The sequence below is a fragment of the Talpa occidentalis genome, unplaced genomic scaffold, assembly GCF_014898055.3.
Source record: "Talpa occidentalis isolate TD23 unplaced genomic scaffold, MPIMG_talOcc4v2.1 talOcc4.8, whole genome shotgun sequence".
Lineage (NCBI taxonomy): Eukaryota > Metazoa > Chordata > Mammalia > Eulipotyphla > Talpidae > Talpa > Talpa occidentalis.
The window spans coordinates 52,422,499-52,449,345 of NW_023605194.1; the positions used below are offsets into that span (position 1 = coordinate 52,422,499).

General features: G+C 37.7%; 1 protein-coding gene across 4 annotated transcripts in view; it reads left to right on the forward strand.

Annotated features, from left to right (window-relative positions):
- The window catches only part of ANK3 (ankyrin 3), a 322,189-nt gene that overhangs the window by 152,021 nt on the left and 143,321 nt on the right, over positions 1-26,847 (forward strand). For all 4 annotated transcript variants that reach the window (XM_054690069.1, XM_054690067.1, XM_054690068.1 and 1 more), the window contains exons 9-10: positions 18,954-19,052; positions 24,917-25,114. In XM_054690069.1, the coding sequence (XP_054546044.1) occupies positions 18,954-19,052; positions 24,917-25,114 (297 nt within the window). The remainder of the gene's footprint in view (positions 1-18,953; positions 19,053-24,916; positions 25,115-26,847) is intronic.

Genomic DNA, 26,847 nt, shown 5'->3' on the forward strand with positions numbered 1-26,847 from the left:
AATGAGGAACTAGACCAGATAGACTTAGCAAATAGCAAAAGATCATTCCAACCATCCCAAAGATCACTGCATATACATTTTTCTGAAGTGCACACACAACATTTTCAAGAATTGACCATATTTTGGATACTTGCCAATTGCCAGTGATACTATGATGAAGGTTGAAATCATAGCAAGTACTCTTTCTGACCATTATGATATAAAGCTAGGAGAAAATCATATATACATGGAAACTAAACAACAGGCTGCTTAAGAGTTATTGGATTAAGGAGGAAATTACAGCAGAAAACAAAAAAATATCTCAAGACTATTGACAATGAGTATACAAACTATTTGAATTTATCAGATACAGCAAAAGCAGTGTAAGGGGGATGATATATTGTAATAAATGTGCACATTAAGAAGCAAGTAAAATCCTAAATGGACAACATATAAAGCAACTTGATAAAAAGGAAAAGCAGAAACTAGGGTTAGTAGAAGAAAGGAAGTAATAAAAGCATAAATAAATGAAATAGAAATCAAAAAGATATTACAAAAGTTCAGCACTGCTGAACTGCATACATAGAAATGGTTAAATGTAAATTTTGTTTTTTACTACAATGAAATTTAAAAAAAAACCCAAAATCTACACAGCAGGTGTTTCACAAATTGCTTATCATTGTGAATCATTGTAGAGAAGAACTAAGTCTTAGAACCATTAGAATCCCAGATTTTGCATTTAGCTGGTTGACTTAGGCAGTCTTGTATAAACTTCTGCACTTAATCTCTTCATCTGAAAATGAAGAAAGTTAACGGCTACTTTGAAGTATTGCAATGACCAAGCTAATGTTTGCAAACTGTGTTGACATAAATTAGGCCAGAAATAAATCCCAGTCATTACAAATATAACTTGGCGCTCTCATTTGCATTAATCTTATAACCAAGGACTTTATTTTTCAACAATTCATGTATTTGTTGAAAGGTGTGAGTAAGAGTGAGGATAATAAAAAGAGGGTCTCACTGTTAACCTCCACCTATCTAAGGATTTTTTTGATTTTCTCCATTTTGTAGTTATACCTGCCATGATTCTGTGCTTTTTCCTAAGAACCCAGCTCTCTCTGTTCCTAAAAGTGATCTGGTATCTTGAACTTGATTCCTGTAGCGCCTTGATTTTCTAAATCATTTATTACTCAGTACAATTATTCACTTAACCAATATATGATTATTGATTGCCTACTGCAGGCCAGACACAGCTAGACAGAACAAGACATTGTTACTCTCCTTGCCCTCATGCAGTTGAAGGGTGATTTGTCCTCTATATTCTGACCCTCAAGCAGTCCAGCTACAGGTAGACCAAGATTTCTTTTCCTGATTACTAATGAACCTGAAAGCCAAGTATGCACCTTAAAAAGCTTTCTAGAGAGAGGAATGAAGGGAGGTGAATCTTAGCCCTTAAAAGACTGACTGAGGGATTAAATTGAATAGCAATCTTATTGTTAGAGCTCCTCCTATTAAATAATAATTGCTGATATATGTAGAATGCTAGAACTGTTGCTTTATTTTTTTTTTAATTTTTTATAAGATTTATTTATTTATTTTTTTATTTATTTATACAAGCACTGGGTACAGTCAGAAACACAGGAGGGTGAGAGAATTCACCAGAGCCAGAGTGGGGAGCAGAGCAGGCAGACAGAGGTACACTGCTGAGGGGAGCAGCGGGCGGCAGGAGAGGTCTGCGTGCCATGTGGGACCCTCCTCCGCTGTCCGGGGAGCAGCCGGGGATTGAACTGGCGCTGCAGAGGCTGTGGGCAGCTTCGCAACCCAGCGCTCAGCCGCTGCGCCACCGGAGAAGCCCTAGAACTGTTGCTTTAAATGCCAGGGGTCTGTGGCTATGTACAAGCTTTGTAAAGAGACTGTAGGGGCCAAACAATAGGGAAGCATTGAGTAAGCTACTTGATCTCCATGTGGAGCGTAAGAATCATTTGTGAATACAGAGAATTTTGTGAAGAGATGTGAGGACTACTGCAGCCAAGCAGAAAAGAGAAACTTGATGAGGTTTACCTGGATAACCAACTGTGTTTAGTGGGTGTGTGCATTAGAAATAACCTGTTTCTCCCTCTCTCAATGCAATCGCCAATACTGGAACAGTAAAATTATTTGCCTATTATTTTACACCATTTGTCAAACACTACGTTTGGTCCAAAGAAATGGAGGACTACATAGGGACTCAGGCCCCATCTTAGGGGGTCTATAGCATGGCAGGTGAGGGGCAGGATAAAAGCACAAAACCCCTTCTGGTTATGAAAGTCCAAGATACAGTATCATATACGTAGGCAAATTCAGTATGCAATTGTTTCTATGCCACTTTGTCTCCCTGTTCTGAAAAGCTGTCTTATTTTAAACAAGTTGTAGACTTCTTTTTGCCAACCATTCAGTGTTAACTTGGATTTGGGATTTATTTTACTTTGTGTGGTGGCAATGACATTTGAGAGTGAGGAATACATGGAAAACAAAAAAATAGCCTGTCATTCTTCTGTTGTGCTGCATGGAGGGGGAGGGAGAGAGTATGTTAGTTGGGGTTTGAGGTCTGTCAAATGGGCACAGACTGAATTCCTGGCAGACTAATTGGAAGAATGTGTACTACATACCCAAAGTATGTAAACTATTTTGTGTTTTCCTCATCAAAGATTTCCTTCTCTATGGCCAACATGACCGAGTAGTGATTGGGTATGAAGGTTAAAGGGTGGGAACCAACTGAAATGTCAGCAATCTCTGAAAGCTGAAAAACAGAAAACAAAATTTTTCATGAACACATGTTTTTACTACCAAAGCCATAACACTTGAGAAAGTTTTCTGTCTCCTATTGGGTAGCTAGTTGTTATGTGGACACTCTGTGCATACAACTCTCCCCTGTGGAGAGTCAGGGAACACCCTGGACTTCACCTTAGGGATCAACAGGGAAGACTTTTTCTTGAAGGGAATGAGTAGACTTGACTTGTGGTAAGAAATTGAATATGAGCAAGCTCTTACCAGCTGGGAAAATAAGAGAGTGAATATGATTTTACGCTACTGCCTCATCTCTCACCTAAGTGTGGCCAGCAAGTGATGAAACCATGGCTTGGGAAAAGTTCATCTTTCAGAGTCTTCATTTCCCTCCCAGGACTGACAGAGCCTTGTTTCTGATGATTTTGTAAGCTCTCTCAGCTGGAAAGGCAATGGATATTATAACTTTAAGTATATTTAGTTTTTTTTAAAGATTTATTTATTTATGCATACAAGAGCTGGGGTACTGGCCAGAGGTGTGGGGGGTGAGAAGATTCACCAGAGAGTGGGGAGCAGAACAGGCAGATGTACTGAAATACGCTGCTGAGGGGAACAGCGAGCAAGTCAGGAGAGGTCTGCTGCGCCATGTGGGTTGCTTCCTGGCAGGCTGGGGATTGAACTCGTGCTGCAGAGGCTGTGGATAGCTTTATAGTGCTGTACTTAACCCCTTGCGCCACCAGGAAGGCCCTATAATTAGTTATTGTATGTCACAGTGCTTCTACCTGTTGAGAATGATATCACTAAAATGGTGACGTAAGAATCCCCAGCCTCTAAGCTCCCACAAATGGAAAATTAATTATTCATGAGCAAAAACAGCTTTGGGAGAGCCCAGACAGAAGTCCACTTAAGAAACTTCAACAATTCAATGAAACAAAAGTCCTAAGAATAACCACACAAAAAGGGAAGGAAAAATGGCTTTATTTTACCTGCAGCATCCCATTCCCCAGGCCTGCACTGCTCAGTACTAGAGGGAACTCCCCATAGAAAGAGTTCCCCTCACCAGGAAAGGGAGAAGAGGTGAGCAGCCAGATTCCCCGACCTTTCAGGACATTGCACCAAGGACCCACTTCAGTTTCCCCCATTCCAGAGACTAGCAGAGCTGAGACAAATGGAGAGGGGAAGGAAGAAGGAAGAAAAGGGACTAGACATACAGCAAAATAGCAGAAGTGACCATAGTTCCAGTGAGTGGCTCCACAGAAGACTCAGTAACTTTTACCATTAGGGTAACCATTAGCTTCCACAGCTGCCATAGACCCCTGTAGATTTCACTGGGTTTATTTTGTTCCCCACAGATATTCACATTTGTAGACACCAGCCACTTGATTCCATCGCTGTTCTCTGCCCACTCACCTCACCCCTCAAAGCATATACTCTTATCCCTGCTGGGACCCAGAATTTGCAAAGCAGTTTGCTTAGGCCTCTGTGGCACTTAAGTGCAGGATCCCAGTCTAGATCCCCATGGCTGACCTCCAGTGCTATGCATGCATGTGAGGCAAACCGCTCCAGCTAAGCACTTGCACATGCCAGCCTCACCCTCAGCACCATTCTCTGTCATACAAGCAACTGTGGAAAGACCCTCAGCCACAGAAATACACAGAAGAGCCCAGGCCCACATAATGGCTTATTGGTCTAAATTCAGCTATTTCTAGTCACTTGCCTACACAAACTGACACACAAGCCATTAATATCTCCAGCTGTGCACCTGCACATCCCTGACCTAATGACTGGTCTCCACTGCCACATGAAATCTGTGTGGGGACACCACAACCACAGGAGCACATACCAGTGGCCTGCTTGTGGCCCACACCTGGCCTTGTCTCTCAGTTTTGGCCTGACTCTCTGGACCCACCTGTAGCTAGCCCTCTAGTTGTGTGCCTGTGTGCCCCCAGCCTGACTCCCGCTGAAGTATTGCCAAGGCAAGACCCTCTAGCCAAAGTAATACATGTTGACAGTCAGGACCCTTACAGTTGTTGATGTGACCACAATTAACCCAGACCCTTACTAGCTGGGCCTCGCCCCCACCACTATGTGTATATCTGCAACTGACCCATGCTACTATATGGACCCTGCAGCTATCCTCTCTGCTGAGGGTTTGCACACCACCAGCTCTAACTGCCACCACTGCCTGCCCAAGTGCCTGTCACTGGACCAGGAGGTGCCACTGAGGACTCCAACTTCCCACACAGTCCCTGCAGACACTCTGCAGCATTCTCCAAGGACCAGATAGTTGTTCATGGTGTGGACCTTAGAAGCCTCAGCTGGTGAGACATCACACACCCCTTCATTTGACACCCTGTACCTCTAGATCTATGGTCACAGCATGCTCCAGCCTGCTTCTACCAGAGGGTGAATGTCTTTACATTCTAAAGTCAGAGTCTGGAAAAGGTAACGCTTTCTTTAAATGAATAGACATCTACACGTAGCTACAGGGATCATAGAATCAGAGAAACATGACAACACCAAAGGAACACAAGAGACCTCTGGTAGCCTCTGGTAACTAATGCCAGAAAAATAGAAAGATAGTGATTACCTAATAGTTCAAAATAATTAAAGATGCTCAGTGAACTACAAGGATACATGGGTGAGCAATTTAACAAAATCGGGAAAATATAAAAAAAATATGTGAGAGACAAAGAAAGCTAAACAGATGTTTAGGGGTTAAAGAACACAATGACTGAACTAAAGAATTCAATGGAGAGCTTCTATACTGAACTAATGAAGCAGAATAAAGAATCTGTGAGCTGGAAGACAAAGCGTTTCAATTATCCAGTTAGAGGAACAAAAGGAAAAAGTAAAGAATGAGAAGGAATGGACAAGACTGGTGGGGCTTATGGGACACCATGAAGGGAGAACATCTACCCACTTTTGTAGTCCTACAATGAGAAGAGAGAGATTCTCTGATGTCTTAATAAATTAAATTGTTCATACCATCCTCAAATTTGGAGCATTATGGACACTGAGCATTATGGGTGTTAAGGGGGAGAGAAGATAGGACAGAATCAGATATCCCTGGAGACCCAGAATTGGAATTTTTCAGAAAAATTATTAGAGAAAAAGCACCTGCTGGTTTTATGCAAAAAAAAAAAAAATTACTGAAGCTTTATTGATTGATAAATCTGTAATACTTAAAGTACTTTTCCAGAAGGTGGTTTGGAATATTTTGATAAAGGCCAGAAATCCTGCTTCTATGTATAAATCCAAAGGAAATGAAATCACTGTCTTAAAAAGATAATCTCATATTAATTGCATCATTATTCACAATGGTCAAGACATCAGAACAACTTAAATATACAAGAGTGAATTAATGGCTACACACACACCCACACACACACACAAACATACACACAGAGGGATATTCTTGTGTTTATATGTGTGTGATCACACATACACTATAGTATTTTTCAGTCATAAAATTAAAAAAAAAATCCTGCCATCTGCAACAACATAAATGGAGCTTGAAGGCATTTTGCTAAGTGAAATAAATCAGATGAAGAAAAATACTATATGATCACACTTATACATGGAATTTAAAAAACATCAAGTTTATAAAAATAGAGTAGAATGGTGATTTTCAGGGACTCAGAGGTGTAGGAGAAATGGGGAGATGTTGGTCAGAGTACGGACTTTCATTTACAACATGAGCAAGTTCAAGGATCCTAATGTACAGCATGATGAACATAGTTTACAATACTGTGTTGCATACACAAAGTAGTTGTGACAACAGAGCTTTAACATTCTCGTTTTAACAACAAGAAAAATGGCAATTAATGTGAGGTGAAGAATGTATCAGCTACCCTTATTGTGGTAAACATTTAGCAGTATATACATTTATCAAATCTTCGCATTGTACATCTTAAAAGTATACAATGTTATATGTCAGTTACATCTTAAAATAGCTAGGATTGGGGCACAGGTAATTTTATGAACCTTCCTAAAGCAGTTTGATGAACCACAGAGCTTTGCAGCTCTGTTTTTGTTAGTTCACTCCATGAAAGCTTTTTCCTGTTTTCCCAGCCCCATAATGCTGACTAAAATCAACTGCTTTTTCAACTTATTCTTTTGTAGAATAACTAAAAGCAAATATGTAGATTGTCTCTGTAATAATGGTGGGAAGTGTGCTAAAATATCAAGGCAATTTTTTTCAATATGGTCTATATGCAGCATTCAAAATGATTTATGAAATTTGTGTGTTATAGAATTTTTCTTGAAAAATAGCTTTATTCCTTTATAGACTAAAATGTTTTGCTAAGAATAGCTTCTTGTGATGGCCTGCTATTTCTTTCCATTTAATTTAATCTGCGAGGCTAGTATGAGTTACTGAAGGGAGATACTTTGCAATGCATGGCAACTTGTCATTTTCATTTTCCTTTACATAAATGCACAGCCAACTCAGAGAACTCAACATGTTCCCTAAATCAGAAACATTTTAAGACTTGGCATCTTCTGAGTCCCCCATCCCTACTGTTGCCTCTTCTCCATCCAATAATATTATTGTGCTTGGATTTCACATTTCAGAGAAGACACAGAAGTTCCAGGTAGAGTCAGTGATACTACTAATCTAATTCCCAGAATCTAACCACACTCTCCCAACTTCCAGCATTATTAGTAAGGTAACACTGCCTACATCCTCCAGTATACCATTACTACCACACTACACCTTGGCCCATGGATGCACCTTCATGTCAGTGACTTCAGAACCTAGCACACTTCTTGGCACATACTAGATATTTAATAAGTATTTGATGAATAAATTAAATAAGCTACACTCCTTAATGTTACATTTGCCAAAAGATCTTAACTTACTTGACTTTATACTCGCTCTGTGGTAATTTAATTTTTTTCCCTGACGTTAATGGCATTCAACTCATTATAAGAAGAGATACTTATGTGCAGGTAGCACAGGGTTTTCAGAATACCTCAAATCTTTCCATGGTTAAACTCTTACTATTCTGGGAAGGTGTCAGGGGACTTTTGGATGTCCTAAAATTTTAATCTATCCTTCCCAGAAATGCAACTGGTTATCTTTCTCATGTTAAATATGAAGGGAAAGGAAATAATGTATTGATATTTGCCTTCCATTATATTTCTTTAAGTGTTATTGCCTTTGTTATAAATTCTTGAAGAAAATATTAAATATTTCATAGTCATACTATCAAAGAGAAAATCCTAATACAATACTTGTTTCATAAAGTTCTAAAACAGACATGTTGGAATAATACAAAAGACTCCGGGTTTCCACATTAACCAAGTCTTATTTGAAAATATTTCTTAAGGCATTCAAAAATCCACTTTTTAATTTTTATGTGTCAATATTTAAAGTTAATTAAAAATGTGTATTTGGATTTAAAGAAGGATAGGGTGACTTCCCCTCAATTTTACTATGCACCTTAAACTACTTTAGAAAAATAACATCTTAATAATAAAAAAAAAATTGTGAGGAACCTAGCTTACTAGACTTGCCAATTTCTTTGAAGAAAAGAATGTTATTGAGAGTTGCAAAGAATTCTGAAACACCGTTTTTCTCTCTCTTCCTCTTTCCCAGTGATGTTATGCCACACAGAAACATAATTTCACTTACCAAATAAAGATCTAATAGTAGTTAGTAAATTTCATATGCCACTTAAGCCTGGTTCTCTTGAAGAATCTACCAAGCAAGCTAACGATAATTATTATTTTGGTTAATTGCTATTTGGTTCCTAGTGCTCATTCTCAGAATGTAATCAACTTTTTCACCTGTTTTCCTCTGATGTATGTTAGTAATGCTCTCATCCTACTTCCTTTAAATAACTTTGAATCCATCAGGCATACAAGTACTCTGTAGTTATCAATATTACTGTTTTTAATTGTGAATCTTAATTGAATTTCTTTTTCATATAATATCTTCTAGGAATGACATGAAATGTACTTTTATATATTTAAAATCATATTTAACAATACATTAAGTATCTACTTAAAAATCTACAAATTCTCTTATCTTTTCCTTGAAGTATATTTATATATTCCTAATGTAGTATATGAAAAGGAAAAACTATGATGGTATAATGTGTAGAGGCCACATATTTGCATTTTTAACCAAATATATGCAAGTTTTCACCTCAAGTAATGGTGGAGTAGCTTTATATAACTAGACTTTGTGCTGATAAAAAAAATGCTGGAAAAAATATTTTTGAAAGACTTCTTTATAAGCCCTGAAAAGCTATCAAAAGCAGGTATAAATTGGAGTGAATTCAATTTCTGGAGAAACTAAATTACCCAGGATGAGATCTATATTTATATGGCAGGTACTTCCCAGTCAATGCAGCATCCTGTGATAGGACTAATCCAGAAAGCCAGAGTCTTAGTGAGTTGAGGTCAAAGATCAAATTTGAAGCTGTAAGACTGGCTGGATATTTAGGGGATTGGAGGACCACTACAAGATGGGAAACATAAAAAGGAATGTCTAAATCAACATATATAAACTCTGTTTAATGTTTGACCCCTAATCTATGCATGTATATGATGGAACTCCAAAGAGGCCAGAAGGAGGTCACAGGTAAAAGATTGAAAGCTGAGACGTTCATTGCTCCTGCTTCAAGGCAGACATAATTACCATATTGGAAGAACTTGGTAAACATCTTCAAATTTTTATTGAAACTCCAGAAGCCTGCATTTTAGGAAGGTTATTGCGGTGACTATGCCCCAGGACTTAATGAATCGCCCCAGGACTTAATGAATCACTCCAGGAATAAGGACAAAATTGAAAGAGATCTGGCATTAAAAGTTTAAAACCAAGCCCCAACAAGCTCCAGAATCTTTACAATGTATCATTCACAATATCCAATATAGTAATTTTAAAATTACTGTACATGACAGATAATAAAATGTGACTTATGATTACGAAAAAACTTAGGTAATAGAAATAGAACCAGAGATGACTGAGATTTTAGAATTAGAAGACTTTAAAATAAGTATGATAAATGTTATCTGAAGGAAAAGACAGGTTTAATGTTTGAAGAAAAATAATTTCAGGAGGATTATCTGGTGCTATTAAAGAACCAGACAGAAATTCTAGAACTGTAAAACATCTGTCTGAAATAAAAGAATTGCATTGATTAGGAGAAAAAGGAGATTGAAGATAAAGGGCAAAAGAATTAGTGAACTTGAAGAAAAGTCATAGAAATGACTAAACTGAGACTGAAGCACAAAAAGTAAAAAAAAAAATAAAATAAAAATCATATTTACACAATGTTAACATCCTATGGAATAAAATCAAGCTAACTAAATATAGTGAAGTCAAGAAAGAAAAGAAAATGGAAAAGAAGAGATTTATGTATTTATTTTCAATTTCAATCAAAAAGTGCAACCCCGAGGTTCAAGAGTCATAGCATATTCCAGAGAGGATACATACAAAGAAAATCACACAGACACACATTGATTGAAAACAATGAAAAATAGAGATCCCAAAAAAAAAAATGTTAAGCAGCTAGAGGAAAGAACATTATTAATGGAAAAATAGTTATGAGAAAGTGACCTGACTTCATCAGAAACACTGGAGTTCACAAGATAGTGTAAAGTACTTTGAAGTTCTAACTGAAAAATAGCCTCAATCTAGAATTTATAACCAGTGAAAATATATCTCCATAATAAAAAGAACAAAGTTTCAGATAACCGAAAGCTGAAATAACTTGTTACCACCTGACACACATTAAAAGAAATGATAAAGGAAGTCCTTTGGTCTGAAGGGAAATGATGCCAAATAGCACTTTGAATCTAAATAAAGAAAAAAATAACTAAGAACAATGAATAGCAGGTAAATATAAAGGAATTTTTTCTTAAATTCTTTAAAGATATTCTAATATGTATCTTTTATATAGAAGTAAAATGTGATATTTAGAGGATTAAAGAATCTAATAGTGTAAATAGAATTCTGTCACTAAATTCTCATATATAAGTAGGTATAGTCAATATATAATATACATACAGGCCTCCCCTGGTGGCGCAGGTGGTTGAGCACCATGCTGTGAAGCTGTCCACAGCCTCAGCAGCGCCTGTTTGATCCCGGCTGGGCAGCGAGGGTCCCAAATGGCAAAGCAGACCTCTCCTGTCTCACCCGCTGCTCCCCTCAGCAGTGTATTTCCTCAGTCCACATGTTCTGTTCCCCGCTCTGTCTCTTGTGAATCCTCTCACGCTCCTGCGCAACTGGCCTGTACCCCAGTTCTTATATAAATAAATAAATCCTTAAAAAATATATATATAATATACATAATATTAATCTTAGTACTACTGTGATAATATGACTAATATCACTTAGTCTGATAAGTTACAGATGCCTATTATAATCTCTAGGGCAACTATCTAAAAGAGGTCTAGTTAAAAAATCCAAGCTGGAGATAGCCAATGATAATGAAATATATTTAGATACAGATATAATGATTCAAAGATTAGATTACCTAATAATACTTGACTAATGCAAAAGAAGACAAGAGATAAAAAACACAAAGAATGAAGTGGGGAAACATGCCAAAAATAGCACAAAGTGTTTGTTTATTGCACCCTCAGAGAGAAAGCTGTAGTTTTCTAAGAGACACAGCAGAATGATTTTACCTTATTTCACTTTATTTTTTTTTAATTTGTGGTAACATGGATTTACAACACTGTAAATGATTTAGTTTTAGGATCCCTCCTTTCAGATGTACATTACCATACCACATCCCCCACCAGGGTGTTTGAATTTTAATCATATGGAATGGATGGCTGAGCACCAAAGGAAGGAAATAGAAATATTTCTCTCCCTGGTATATAAATGGCAGAAACAAATTCTTGATCTTAAAAAGTGATTGCTTGTCCTAGGAGAAGGGATGTAATCCCTCTGAGAGAGGCAAGCATAAGTGAAAATTCTAATTCCAACCATTGACTTGTGTGTGACCTTGGGTAAGTACATTAATCGTCTAGAGCACATTTCTCTCCTATAAATTGAACACTTGATTCCTTTCTCAGGAGTTGTAAAGATTAAAGAATGTCACAAATACAAAGTGGCTGCTCCAAAAGGAAGGTTTTTTTAATGTTACTTCACTTCCTTTAGGCCAAATCTACAACTGCCTAGCTTGCACCAAATAAGGATAGTGTCAAAAATTTTTGTGAAAAGTACAGATGGTAGAGTAACTGCAATTAGACTGTAATTGGAGACTTTTAATTTATCTCTGTCATTATAATGATTCTCCAGAACATGACATTTCTTTCTTTCATTGTTTTCAGTTTTCAATTATCACACCAGTTTTACATCCACGATGTTTTTAAAAGTATATGTCCCCCGAGTTCTTTCTGCTTGATTTCTTTTCCCTTCTCTGCAATGAGATTCATTTGCTTAGGAGGAAGAAAAAGAAAGTAATATAGAGGATATTAATCACCATAAATATGTCTCTTTTTAAAGTATTTCCCAAAACCATGAATCTGTGTCATTTCCATCTTGTCTTTGAACAAATTTGACCTGTTAAGGACATATCCTGGATTTAGTATTCCTAGGTGTAATGTCTTAATGCCTTGCTCTATGCTTTTCAGAAAATCAGGCATGAAAGAAAGTCTTTTTGACCTTCAAGTGTGCTAGGTTTTGCTCTTAGGCTAGCACAAGAGCATTTTGACCAGCCAGTGGAGTGCAGTTCCCACCTCACTAATGAGATTACTGTCACTGAAATGAAATATGAGATCTGGACTCCCCAGTTTTCGTTGCTTCAGAATTCTGCCCAAGGGAATACTTATTCATTATGTTAGTGCTTTAAAAATCAGGGGAATTGGAAAAAAAAAATTACTAACCCCATGAAATTTCATTTCCCTCCTATAATGTTACTGTGGCAACTCAGCATCTCTCTCTCTCTCCCTCTCTCTCTCTCCCCCCCCCACTCCCTCCCTCCCCCCTCCTCTCCTGTCCAATTGCTCATACTGCCTTTTCCAAAGCAGCCTTGAGCCCCATGAACTGCCTTTGTCAAGCATTTTCCAGCTGCAGTTTGACTATTGTATATGGTTGAGGAACTGTTTTTTGGTTCATAATCCAATCTAAGTGATACTGTATACTAATTGTAAATTTCCATAGGTTGAGGGCAGGTAAGAATCCATATTTTGTCCTGGAGAACCATTACTCTAATGTACCTTCAGAACTCAAGACTGCTTTGTCACAAAGTACAATATCCACATTAGCTCTTTTTTAACTTAAGCTAATAGTGTTCTGAATTGGAAAGAGGGAAAAGTCTTTTTTCTGATCCTTCTCTTACTCTGAAAGCCAAAAAGGCTAAACCATATTATTTAGTCTAGTCCCAATTTGCAATTCACTTATTTTTCTGAGGGAAAAAAAAAAAGATATTTAAAATATTCTTCTAAAGTATACAGTGAAGCTAGTCTTAAAAATGGTAACAAGGAAATGAATTATTTTTATTTTAAAGATTTATTTATTTAAACAAGCACTGGGCACAGTCAGAAGCACGGGAGGGTAAGAGGATCCACCAGAGACAGAGCGGGGAACAGAACAGGCAGATTGATGAAATACACTGCTGGGGACCAGCGGGCGCGGCAGGAGAGGTCTGCCGCACCACGTGGGACCCCCGCCAGTCGGCCGGGGACCGAACCAGTGCTGCTGCAGAGGCTGCAGGCAGCTTCGCAGCCCAGTGCTCAACCACTGCGCCACCCGGGGGAGGCCCATGAGGAAATGAATTATTAGCCAGTGATTTAGAAAACAGTTTTGAAAGACTAACCCCAAAACCAGTTCATCCACTTAAACCATTTATTTACTCAAGTCATTTTTACTAGGGAACTTCAGTGGACATGGCACTGAGTTACCTTCTCAATGAAATTCAGTATACCTTAAACTAGTAACTTTGTCCTTAGAAGCAGACTAATTGAAATGTTAATGCAGATGTACAACTAACTAGCCAAAAAGTTGTAAGTTTCCCAAAAGAGGTAGAGATAAAATAAGACTTGAGTTCCAAAGGTAGAATGATCAATCTACTTCTGGAAAAGACTTTAAAGAAACACTTTAAAACAATAGGTTTATCTTAAATTTTGAGGAGGAAAGGCACATCCAGGTACATGAAGAGAAACAAGACATCTGAGAGCTTTTTCCAGGAGCTACAGAGATTGCTAATTGGAGTAGAAGGGAATAGGGGAAGGCTAAGTTGAGCAAAGTGCAGCAGGCATTGATATTAGAAGACTGTGACTGCTAACCTGAGGAATTTAGGCTTGGCTGAACGATAGCCGGCTGAGTGACAGCTAGGAAGGAATTAGTTCAAAATTTAAACATTTTGATGACAAAATAGTTATTAGGTAAAGTCAATGCCTGCAAAATTTTTTTGTTGTTAAACTGTGAATCACTTAATGGCAGATACTTTTCAGTCTCACTGTGAATCAGCTGGTCTTGTCTCAGCCTTCGTGACTGTTGAAGGCTGTTTTGCTAATTAAAGATCTCACATTAACTCTAGGCACTGGTTTTCCCCTGCCCTGTTAATGTCCGAGCAGCTGGGCCAGCACTCTCTGCAGGCTGTTGTGACATCTTGAACAGCTTCCTGATGAGGCATTGCTCTTGCTGGGATGTTGGCTATTTGAAAAACCATACAACTTTGAAAAACGCTAGAACAAATCAGCAGAAGATCCATAGGAATCAACCACTGCAATCAATGTTAAAAATGCTATAAGTAGGGCCTCCCCGGTGGCGCAGTGGTTGAGCGCTGGGTTGCGAAGCTGCCCGCAGCCTCTGCAGCGCCGGTTCGATCCCCGGCTGCTCCCTGGCCACCGGAGGAGGGTCCCACATGGCGCGCAGACCTCTCCTGCCGCCCGCTGCTCCCCTCAGCAGTGTACTTCGGTCCTTCTGCCTGCTCTGCTCCCCGCTCTGGCTCTGGTGAATTCTCTCACCCTCCCGCGCTTCTGACTGTACCCAGTGCATGTATAAACAAAACAAAAAAAAAACAAACAAACAAATAAATAAAAATGCTATAAGTAAAACTTGAAAAAGTTGCACATCAGATAACTCTCTGCAGTTCAACTTGGAACTAGAGTTTTACAGTGAGGAAGTAGCAAATTGTATCATTGAAACAAGGTGATACAAGGACCATGGCCAGAAGACTAGTCCATACAGCTCTTGCACTAATAAAACTTTCCTAACTGAGTCTCTAGATTCTACAAGTTAGCAATAAATAAATAAATCCCAGAGATCAGAAGTGGCATCTTCAGAATACAGATAAAGGAAGGCTAAGAGCAGCTTAGCCTGTCTTAATAACTTCTCCCAAGATGTCCCTTGATTGTCCTATGCTGTCATCATTAACAACTCTGGGTTAGTTCTGAAGTCAGCCTGTATGGCCTTGGATGAGTAATTCAACCTCTTTGAAAACTGTACCTTTCATGTAGTGTTAATTGTGAGCATAAAATGACATGATGTCTTAGGTTTGCTTCAAAATAAAACAGGAAAGGAGAGACAGCTTATATATGAATCAAGATTGGTGAAGATGAGATACCTAGGGGCTCATTACACTGTTCAGTCTACTTTCATCTGAAATATGTTTTAAGCTTTTTATAATTAAAGCTTTTTTAAAAAGATGAAATCATACAGTCGAAATCATGTGATGTTTCCTCCTTATTTAACTGTCCACTTACATGGGTAATACTGAGAAACAAAACAAGCAGACAAAATTAGACCAAAGCAACCCTGGAGATCTGACTATAGTATTGAGGCTACCTGAGGGGAAAGGTTGAAAGTAGGAAGCAAAGCGGGGAGAGGGCCCAGTAGACTGTGGTGGAGAATTGTGGGTGCTTTATTGGTGGGTGTGATGTGGTGACATATAGCTGATGAGTTGTGAACCTGTTAATCCTAAACCTTATACTGTGTTGTAAACTATTATCTCCATAAAAACAATATAACTTTTTTTTTAAGATTATTTATTTATACAAGCACAGGGTACAGTCTGAAGTGGGAGGGTGAGAGAATTCACCAGAGCCAGAGTCGGGAGCAGAGCAGGCAGACCGATGAAGTACACTGCTAAGGGGAGCAGCGGGCAGCAGGAGAGGTCTGCGCGCCATGTGGGACACTTGCCCAGTGGCCGGGGATCGAACTGGTGCTGCAGAGGCTGCGGGGCAGCTTCGCAACCCAGCGCTCAACCACTGCACCACCGGGGAGGCCCAAAACAATATAACTTTTTTAAAAAGAATAAGATAAATAAAATAATGGCATATAGTCAGTAAGTACTTTAAATACTTTAAACACATTCATTGTTTTCTTTGAGGAGGAAAGAACTTGTTGTTTTTTTCTCTCTAATTTTCCATCAATATTAGTGTTGCTTTAACCAGATCACTATTCTCTTGTCTGCATGTGCTTTGCAAATTAAATAACTCAATTAGCATTAAAAAAAGAGATGAAATTAGTAAATATTTGCCTGTAAAGAACAGTATAAGTGAAAGGATTAAGAGGTCAAGATAAATTTTGCTTTTAGATAACCATACACTGTGCTTTTAGTATATATAGCACTTTGCTTGGGGCAAGGCTAATCTTCAAGAATAAATGAGTTGTTCTATGGCACATATCAAAAAAACAAGCAACAACAAATGTTGGTGAGGATGCGGTGAAAAAGGAGCTCTCCTGTATTGCTGGTGGGAGTGCAAACTGGTCCAACCACTGTGGAAAGCTGTCTGGAGGTTCCTCAATCTACTAAAAATGGAGCTACCATACGATCCAGCAATTCCACTACTAGGGATCTACCCAAAGGACCCCAAAACAGTGATTCAAAAGAGCACCTGTACACCTATATTTATTGCAGCACTATTTACAATAGGTAAAACCTGGAAACAACCCAAATGCCCAAAAATAGATGACTGGATCAAGAAGATGCGGTATATATACACAATGGAATATTATTCAGCAATCAAAAAAGATAAACTCATGCCATTTGCAGCAATGTGGATGGAGCTAGAAGGAATTATGCTCAGTGAAATAAGCTAGAAGGAAAAAGAAAAATATCAGATGGTTTCACTTATAACAGGAATATAGGGGAACCAAATAAGACATCAGTGTAAAAAAAATAATAATTACAGTACAAACCACAACAAAGCAATAACAGACAATTATAAACCAGAGACATCCTGCAGGGGAGGAGGGAGAGGGGTGAGAGGGAGGGAGGGAGGAGCACAGGGGACTGTGGTGATGGTGCATGGTGCCTTGGGGAAGGAAATTCTATGGGGACTCAATCTGAGGAGGAAGGGGGAAGCAAATATTGTCTTAAAAAGTGTAAAAAATGATAAATGTTAAAATCACAAAAAAAAATATTCTAAAGTAATTATTTTTTCTCCAGGATCATAGTTTGAAGATGTGTACATGTATTCATCTTAGAGTCTACTTAAGAAAAAATGAAAGAAACAAATTTAACCTTTTGGATCTTAAAAGACAATTACTATACTACAGAGTCTGTGTAAAAATGTTTATGTTTACGGGTAGATGTGATTATTATATTATTTCTTCTTCAGATATTTTCAGGATTTACATTACTTGGAAGATATTTGGACTTCATTGTGATTTTTCTTTGTCCTAGATTTTAATTTATTCTGGTGTATTTCATTAAAATGCTCTTTCCAACTTGAAAGACTGCTACATTGCTTTACTTTAGTTTATAAGAGCAAATGCTTTAAATCATCATAAAAGGCAAAATATTTAACCATGCTGGAAAAATTTTCAAATCAGTTTATGAAATGTTTGCAATTCAAATTACATATTGTAAGGAATTTAATCCCACTGAAATTTAACTAGTAGTTTAGAAATAGGATTGTCCCTTACTGATTAGACATTAGGATAATTAGGCTTGCTTTCAAGATCTGTGCACACAGTTTAGAAAGTGATTTGAGCACAATAAATCAAATGTTGATATATTTCAAAATGTGACAGTCCTTAGAGCAGATATTAAGAATTTAAGTTGGAATCTTTAAGGTGGGGAACACATAAGCTGGGGTGTAAAAAAGACATCTCCACAGGGTTTGAAGCCACTTTGGTTTACATAGATGACTTTCACCTTCTTAACTCCCTAATTCTCCTTTTCCACCTCTCCTATAATATTAGTCATTCTCCCTAGTAGTAGTGAAAGACCTTACTCTCAACCATGTAGCACTAGGATGAAAAACCTAAAGAGGGAAAGGGAGAGCAAACTGAAAAGTTCAAAATAGTGCTGTCATGTTAAGAACTGCTTAACTTTAATGACTGGGTAACTCATTCTTCTGCAGATTGAATGGTTCTAAATTCATTGCTCCCAACAAAATGAAGGATCTAATGAAGTTGTCAAGTGATAGATAATTAAAAAAAAAACTCTTTGAAAGATTATTAAGTGATTTTTGATATGTAATTCAGAAGGACATCAGAAAATGGTGGCGCTGCTTTAACAAAAGTACATCTACTTATTTATGGGGAGAAGTTTTCTCCATCATACATAAAAACAACAGTTGGGACATTTTGGATGCTGAATTTTGCCTCATTCTAGCAATAAGTAATGTTCATTAGAAGATACATGGACTAATTGTGAAAAAATGAGAAAATTAAAATGTTATACTTGCTTAATAATCATAAAAAGTTTGCTATTTTAATCAACTGTGTTTGAATAATTATAATCCTAATCTGGAGATTATTTTTGAAACTTCAGAGGCTTATTTTCTCATGAAATATTTAAGTCTTAAATTTATGTATTTTCATGGGCAGAGAAATATGATGTGATTATCAGTAACACTCAAGTATAAAACGTATTGTGTTAAAATAATAATATGGGTGGGGGAAAGTGAAATGGAAATAGAAATACAAGAGGAAAAAGGACTAATGTAAAATTCCTACTTCAAATTCCTGTTTTAAAACTTGGTATATTTTTTTAATGCTGGTTAGCTGTTTATAATATTTAGATTCAATTGGATATTCAAAAAAGTAGTACAACTATTGTATTTTTATATGTTAGTATTCTAATATGTGGAGGATTACATACTTTGCAACTACTTAAACTTATGAAAACTTTAGCTCTGTAGTTAAAAATATGAAATTACCTTATGAGCTATGTGAGTGTTTGGAGTTCATTGGTACATGGATTGTTGGATGCCACATTGAATCTTGAGAAATACTGCATTTGTAGAATTTCCCATCAAATTTAATTGAAAGTATCAACTGTGTTCTGCAGGATGGTTTGACGCCGCTGCACTGTGGGGCAAGGAGTGGCCATGAGCAGGTGGTGGAGATGCTGCTTGATCGAGCTGCCCCCATTCTTTCAAAAACCAAGGTAATTTCTTCCCAGGTTTTTGGACATCAGACCATATTTAGTTTTGCATCCTTTTACTGGTTATTTAATCCAGTCTTTTGGACCACATGGAATATGACATTGTTCTATTTTTTAAGATAATATGAATTTTTTAATGTGTCATTGGTTTCTATCCTCTATGGGTATCTATGTGAGTATAGCTTCACACCTTAGTACATGTATATGCCATACTGCACCCACCAACAAAGTTCTATCACTATTCACCACTATCAAATTTACCCGTTTCTCATTCTTTCCAACCCTCTTCCTAAAGCACGCCCATGAGTATATCAGATTTCAGCAAAAACTCCACACGTCAAGAGATAGTGGAATGACATGTTCAGAATGCGAAAAGATAAAAATTCAAGAATACTCTACCCTGAAAAAATAACACCTAAATATGACTGAGAATTAAAGGCTTTCCCAGACAAGCAAAAGCTAATAGACCAAGGGGCCTCCCTGGTGGCGCAAGGGGTTAAGCGTCAGCACTATTAAGTTATCCACAGCCACTGCAGCACGAGTTCAATCCCCAGCCAGGGAGGTCACCCACATGGTGCAGTAGACCTCTTCTGACTTGCCCCTCCCTCTCAGCAGTGTATTTCGGTCAGTCTGCTTGTTCTGCTCCCCACTCTGTATCTGGTGAATCTTCTCACCCCCCGCACCTCTGGCCTGTACCCCAGCTCCTGAATGCATAAATAAATAATTCTTAAAAAAAAAAAAAGCTAATAGTCCACCACCAGACCTGCGTTAAAAAATGTTCAAAATAACTCTTCTACATGAACAATAAGAACAAAAGTACCGAAAACCTTGAGTGAGGTGTTAAATAGAAAAATGAATCAGAAGCTTAAAAAGGAGTAACATAGAACAACAAAAAGCATTAAAAGAAAGAAAAGGATAGAATTTGTAAGATAAATGACAATATTGTTTTAACTTAGCAATTAAAGAAGAAACATCACTCAAATCATTGGAGAACCTAAAAATAAGTGTGGGTTTATTAAGCCCTGAGGTGGAGTGCACTGTTCCATACACTGTTTTTGTGTGTTGCTTTTGTTTAGTTTTTGTATTGTTTCAGGAGTGCTTAGTGCTTGATTTTACTCTATGAAATTTTCATAGCTCAGAAACGATTACTTGTTAGGGAAAGAAAGATTATAAGCTCTGGACTCTCTAAAGTTTGGGCTGTGGCTCTCTTTCTCCAGCCCCTGGTTTATTTCTTGAGTGTTCACAAACTGTCAGAGGCCAAGGCTGTCATTTAGCTGACAAGACTTGAAACTTTGCAAACACTATACCTTAATTAGACCATTGGGAAAGCTGGCATATCTGAAAGGAATATGTAATGATTGCCTGAAAAGATGTAATGTTTACTAAGTATCTTCTGGATATTTTTATAAATGATAAAACCACTTGACATTATTTGCAAAAGAAAAAACATGTAAATTAACTTTCGGACATAGGAACTGTCCTGTATTCACTACTATTTGTATTAACCAAATCAGTGATTTTTGGAAGCTATATTAAGCTTTATAAATAACCTTAATTTCTAATATTTGTCAAAACAATTGAAGCACATATTATGTTTTCATTCTGGTAGTATTTTTTCAACAATTCTAGTGAAGATGCCAAGGGTCTGAATGTTTTAATCACTCATTTGAAAGACCAATCATTTAGATTGGCCAGATGTGTAAGGCATTAACCAATGTAATTAAATGGCCACCTTTTTTTTTTTTTTTTACTGTGTCATCTTGGCTTTTTGAATACTTCTTATCTAAACTAGTCTATTCTTTTTCACATAGTCCATATCTATCTTTCCCACACCCCATTTTTGTCTTCTGAGCCACATCAACTCTCCCTGAGCTATTACAATAAATTCCTTACTGCTCCCCCAATTCCTCCATTGCTCCTTTGTAATCCAGTTCCTGTTTTTCAAAGTAGCCGCATAAACTGTTACCAAATTATGTCAATCTAGTGTCTAAAAACCCTCCAATTAATTCCCATTGTTCTCTTTAAAATTAATTTTCATTTTATCAAAGCAATGCAAGTATAGTTAAAAAATCAAATTGCTGTCTCACTTTTTCTTATTTATCTTATAATCTATTTATTTTTTCTCAGAAATCTTGATTTTTTTTCTTCTATGCTTTCATCATTCAAGAGCATTTTCTTCTTCTCTAATAGTTTCTTAAAACATTCAGTTCTCATTTTATGAAAGCCGTATTTTCTGTTGCCTTTCTGAAAACAAACAAGGTAACCTAAATGTAATTTTTTCTGCCCTCATACGTCCCTAATTCCTCAGATTTTTCTTTTTTCTGTGTGTTGGCTTTGATCTCCCTCATTGTGGGTATTTCCCAAAATATCTGTAACTGCCCATGGGTCAGGCACTAACATTACAAAGGAGGCTCAGTGGGAATGCAGTCAGATTTCCCTCAGGTATGTTAGTGGTGGGTAAGAGGGGGACCACTAATGTCAGAATTAGTTGTGCTTTTTTCTAGGAAGTTCAGTTTTTTAAGAAACAAATAGCCCAACTTTTTGCCTTGTATGCCTGTGTGGTACGTTGAAAGTAAAGTAAGGAGAAGGGGCTGTCAGTCCCCCTGTCCTTTGTGCTTCCTTTAATCATCATTATGACAGCACTACTCACTACTACTCAAAGTCAGCACCACATACTAGCCTTAATCACTTTATATGTATTAAACATTTAATCCTCACAATAATTCTGTGAAGTACTACAATAGATGAGGAAACTGAGACTCAAAGTTGTTACACAAGATATCTCAGCTGGTGTCAGAACAAGGATTTGAACCCAGGCAGTCTGACTCTAGAGACCTATCCTGCCCTGTGTGAGCAAATGCTCTCAGTCCAGAGCTTCACCACTATGTTCTTTTTGTGTTCCTGTGTCCAGAATCCTCCAGGGTCAATTTTTCTAGAAACTTAGCTCCTGCTTTTCTGCAGGATGAAGGGGTAAGTCATCTGACTTCAGGGGTAAGTCATCTGACTTCAGGGCTTGAGACCTGATAGCTCCATATGCAAGCGAACCAGTCCTACTTTCAGCCCCAAGTCTCATGTTTACCTTCCAAGGTACTATTTTTCCATATACCCTGCCTTTTTGGGAATTTGAGAGGTAGATCAGTTGTCTTTATTATATCCAGTGGTATGCTGGAACCAGATCATAGAGTCTATGGAGTGATATCTTCTAAGTTCCACATTTAGTCATCTCCTTCTGGTAGCTTGAAATTACTGATAGTAGAAGTCATTACACCATGGAAATTGGCAAAAACTATAGTTCAGGACTTTTCTTTTTCAAAGACCTGTTGTTAAAGTTATCAGCACACCAGTTGGTAATATGCCTCCACACATTCTTAGTTTTCAGCCTTGTCTTCTGTTAGATGAATTACCAAATTAAATCCTCTCTTCATATTCCAGAATTTGTCGATCACACATATTTTTTGTTAAAGATTTATTTATTTATACAAGAACTGGGGTACAGGTCAGAGGCATGGGGAGGGTGAGAGAATTCACCAGAGAGAGCAGGTTGCAGAACAGGCAGATGGATGGAAGACACTGCTGAGGGGAGCAGCGGGCAAGGCAGGAGAGGTCTGCCACACCATGTGGGTTTCTCCCTGGCCAGCCGGGAATCGAACCAGTGCTACAGAGGCTGTGGACAGCTTCACAGTGCAGCACTCAACCTGTTGCACCACAGGGGAGGCGCTCACACATATTTTTGTTTCCTTTCCCACCACGTATAAGGTGTATATATGTACACACACATGCATGCTCTTGTGGAGTTTACCTGTTAAATTCCTCTATGCCTTTTTAGTGGCATTTTGGGAAAAGATAAACATATACAACATCTATCATGTTTATCTGGAAGTATTCCTCTGCACTGATAACAAACCCCTTAACAGAATCTGACTACTTCTCTACTTCATTTCCCAATTTTCCTTAACATCCAGCCGAGAAGATTTTGCTCACTTCCTGGAATACACCAATTATGTTCCCATTTCTTGATTCCTCAGCTTGACCCAGATCTTTGTAGTCTTCACACATTTCTGAATTCAAATTGCTTCTCAGTGTCCTTCTTAAAATGTTTACTTGTTTGGCTATCTTGTAAAATGGAAGCTAGAACTTTGCCTTTTTCAGTGTAGTTACCCCAAGCACTTCGCTGCTTGGGAGTACCAGTCAGTACCTGGCACATAGTATTCCAGCCATAAATATTTGTTGAGTGAATACCAAAAGAATTCCTGACTTTAAGAGCATTTGTCCAGTTCAAGACTCTCATATTTTTGAGCTAAGAAAACTCATTTCATTGGGTCTATATTTTTGTCTTGATGAAGGTGCCATATGAAATAAGTTTCCTCTCCACCAGGCAAGTGATCTTTTTGTTATTTTCTCACCCTCCTCAAATGACCTTTAAGTTTTCCACCGCTATATAATTGCTAGGAAATTTCCTTCTTTTATTGACACAGCCTCCTATTTCCACTCCCCACCAAGTCAGTTGTTCTCTCAGATTTTGTTTTTTTTGTTTACTTCATGTTTTCCTCTAAGACCATATAAAAATATAAAGCAAATGAACATTTTGGCAGGAAATAAGTGAGTGCATATGCTTGTGGGTGGCAGTGTCTCAAATGAGGAACGTTCCATTGTTTGTTGCACCTTAGTTTCTGCTTTGGCTCAAAATGGTTGAGCGGAATCCTTTAGGTAGAAATATCCTGATTGACTGACAGTGTAGGAAAACTTTAAATTTACATATTGATGGAAATCTTTCTACATACGCAACACTCTCTGGTGGGCAATCTGGGGAAATAACCATGAACTTCTTGCTTTCAAGGAACCAAATAATTGAAATACATAACAGTAAGTGAATGATACTATGATTGTGACAAAAGGATTGTGTCGTCTTGCATACCTGCTCTATGTCACTCATAAATTGAGGAATTAATTTGGCTCAAACTGTGTTCTTCGGTGCAAGTTAATATAACGGTACTTTCAAAATTCACTGATGAGAACTTTTTTTGGAAACTGGAATTGCTCTCTTTCCCTCCCTTGATAATCAGATTATCTATGAATTTCCCACACTCCTTACTTGTGCCTCTACATTTACAGGAAGCCATTTGAAAAGATGTCTTATTTTTGCCTTCATTGGGAAACACGTACTAAATGCTAAATATCTCTTTAACCCTCTTTAAGGTTTTGTTTACCTTTGAACCCATTTATTTCTTCTCTCAGCTCTTTAAATGAATTTTTGACTCATTCCTACTACACGTGATTAATTGTGACGTAGAATTAAAACTACTAACCAAGATAAGCATTAGTTAATAAGTTGGGCAGTGCCTTGCCATTCCTCTTATAGACACACGAGGGCACCAGACTGATGAAAAAGGGAAAAACTTCCTTTCTCCATTGATGTAAGATGAAATGTATTGTTGTAGTCTGACTTTTTTAATTAAATGAATGTAGTATTCAATATCAAATATTAGTAACTTATAAAGATAAAATAAAAAACAACCTAATAAACATCAATCTGTTCCTGCATTTTTTTTCTGTTTCAGTCTTTAATATTAAGAATTCCAATTTACTGGGAATGTAATAAATAGTAGCCTTACTGCATTTCACACTATTTTTAAATCAGACTAAAAAATTATCCTTGAAAATTTGTTTTTGATTGCTTTAAGAAGTGGGAGGACTAGTTTTAAAAGTAGATGCAGTTAAAAGCAGTTGTCAAAATCATTTAAAAATAGAAGCTATTTCTTCATGAAAACTGGCATTTTTACCTGTTCATATTTGCACCATATTTTGTGTTTGGCACATTTGTATTTAAAAGGCAAAGCAATAAACTCTGCGTTTCTTATGTATTCCAGAATGGACTGTCTCCTCTGCACATGGCCACACAAGGGGACCATTTAAATTGCGTCCAACTTCTCCTCCAGCATAACGTGCCGGTGGATGATGTCACCAATGACTACCTGACTGCCCTGCACGTGGCTGCCCACTGTGGCCACTACAAAGTTGCCAAGGTTCTCTTGGACAAGAAAGCTAATCCCAATGCCAAAGCTCTGGTGAGTGGCTCAGCCAACAAGTCTACCTTGCATTGTCCTGCTGCTGACAACGTACTACCTCTGCATGTGAAACAATCTTTAAAAATACCCTCTATAAAGGATCTTCCCTATTCCAATATGGACAAGGCTGAATTATTAACTTCTCCAAGGCCCCACTAGTGATCCTATTATATAAATGAAAACAAATGAAGACTGAGGTGGTCAACTCCTCCTTATTGTAGGTAAACTGATAATTCTGTGAATTAAAGTGTGGTGTTTTTCTTTCCTGAAACCTAAAGGTTTGAGGCATAATGATCAAAGGATTTTATCTTTAAAATGACAGGTCTAGGGATTTGTGAGCTTAAACTTTTAGTTACCAGTTTTTAGTTTTGATTGCTTTTGTGTGGAAAGATATTCTAAAGACTTCAGGAAGAATGCAATCACTGTGAACTTTTCCATGCCACATATTTTAACATCAAGATGGAAAAAAAGCCAGCATAGGACTGGGTGAGGTAAACACATCCCTTGCGCTTCTCATGCCAAACTATGTTTCTGGTTGTATTAGCTCGAAACTAAAGTCACAGTAATAATACCAAGTTCCCAAGTAAACTGAACTTTTTATGAAATTTTAATACCCTTGATCTATTATATTCTTCATGAATTGAAATTTTATGTTTTGATAACTATGTAAGTTAATGAAATATTGCCTGCGCTTTCCTTTTACTGTCATTACAAATCAAAATGTGGGTCTAGTTTGTAGTCTTGACTCCTAAAATTATTTGCTATTTTAACCCTTAGCTGTACTATAGTTTAGTTTTCTCAGCAAGATGATGTATGTTGTCTTTGGGGAGGAAAAAAATGGCCCTGTTTCAAAATGGCTGTTTAAATTTAGTTCAGAATAAGCACTCATGTTTAGGAAAAAATCAGTCACCAAATGTTAGGGAAAACATGTGACTTTACTAGCAATTTGGAGGTAAAGACTGTCATCAGATCAACCATTTTAGGAAGGGTCTCTGCTCCTTTTCAACTGGTGCAGTCACAATTTCTGAAAGGATTGTTAGTCCCTGGTGCTCTGCAGTCTTGAAAATTCAGAGTGGACAGGACAGAACAAGGAAAGGACTCTCCAGACCCAGGCAACTCCATTGCCATTTTTTTTTTTTTTTTTTTTTTTTTAATTTTTTTTTTTTTTTTTATTTATAGAGGCATGTTTTATTTATTTATTTGTTTGTTTGTTTGTTTTGTTTATACATGCACTGGGTACAGTCAGAAGCGCGGGAGGGTGAGAGAATTCACCAGAGCCAGAGCGGGGAGCAGCGGGCTGCAGGAGAGGTCTGCGCGCCATGTGGGACCCTCCTCCGGTGGCCGGGGAGCAGCTGGGGATCGAACCGGCGCTGCAGAGGCTGCGGGCAGCTTCGCAACCCAGCGCTCAACCGCTGCACCACCAGGGAGGCCCTCCATTGCCATTTTAATTCAAAAAGCCAGGTGTAGCATCAAGCACAGCACACCTGCCCTCTATATCAAATATATCTTTGAATTCTGAGAAGGGAGGAAAAGAAATCAGCATTCATGACTCATTTTTCCATACAAGAAAAGTAAGCCTTATAACTGGGTGTGGGTTCTTACTCTCACTTTCCTCTGACTCTAAAGATTTCACAACATATGGAAGTTACAGCCTGTCTGCCTGGGATGGACTCTGGCCAAGTGAATGGTCTCAGGAAACGCCATGGAAACAGTGATTTTGACCCCAGCTTCAT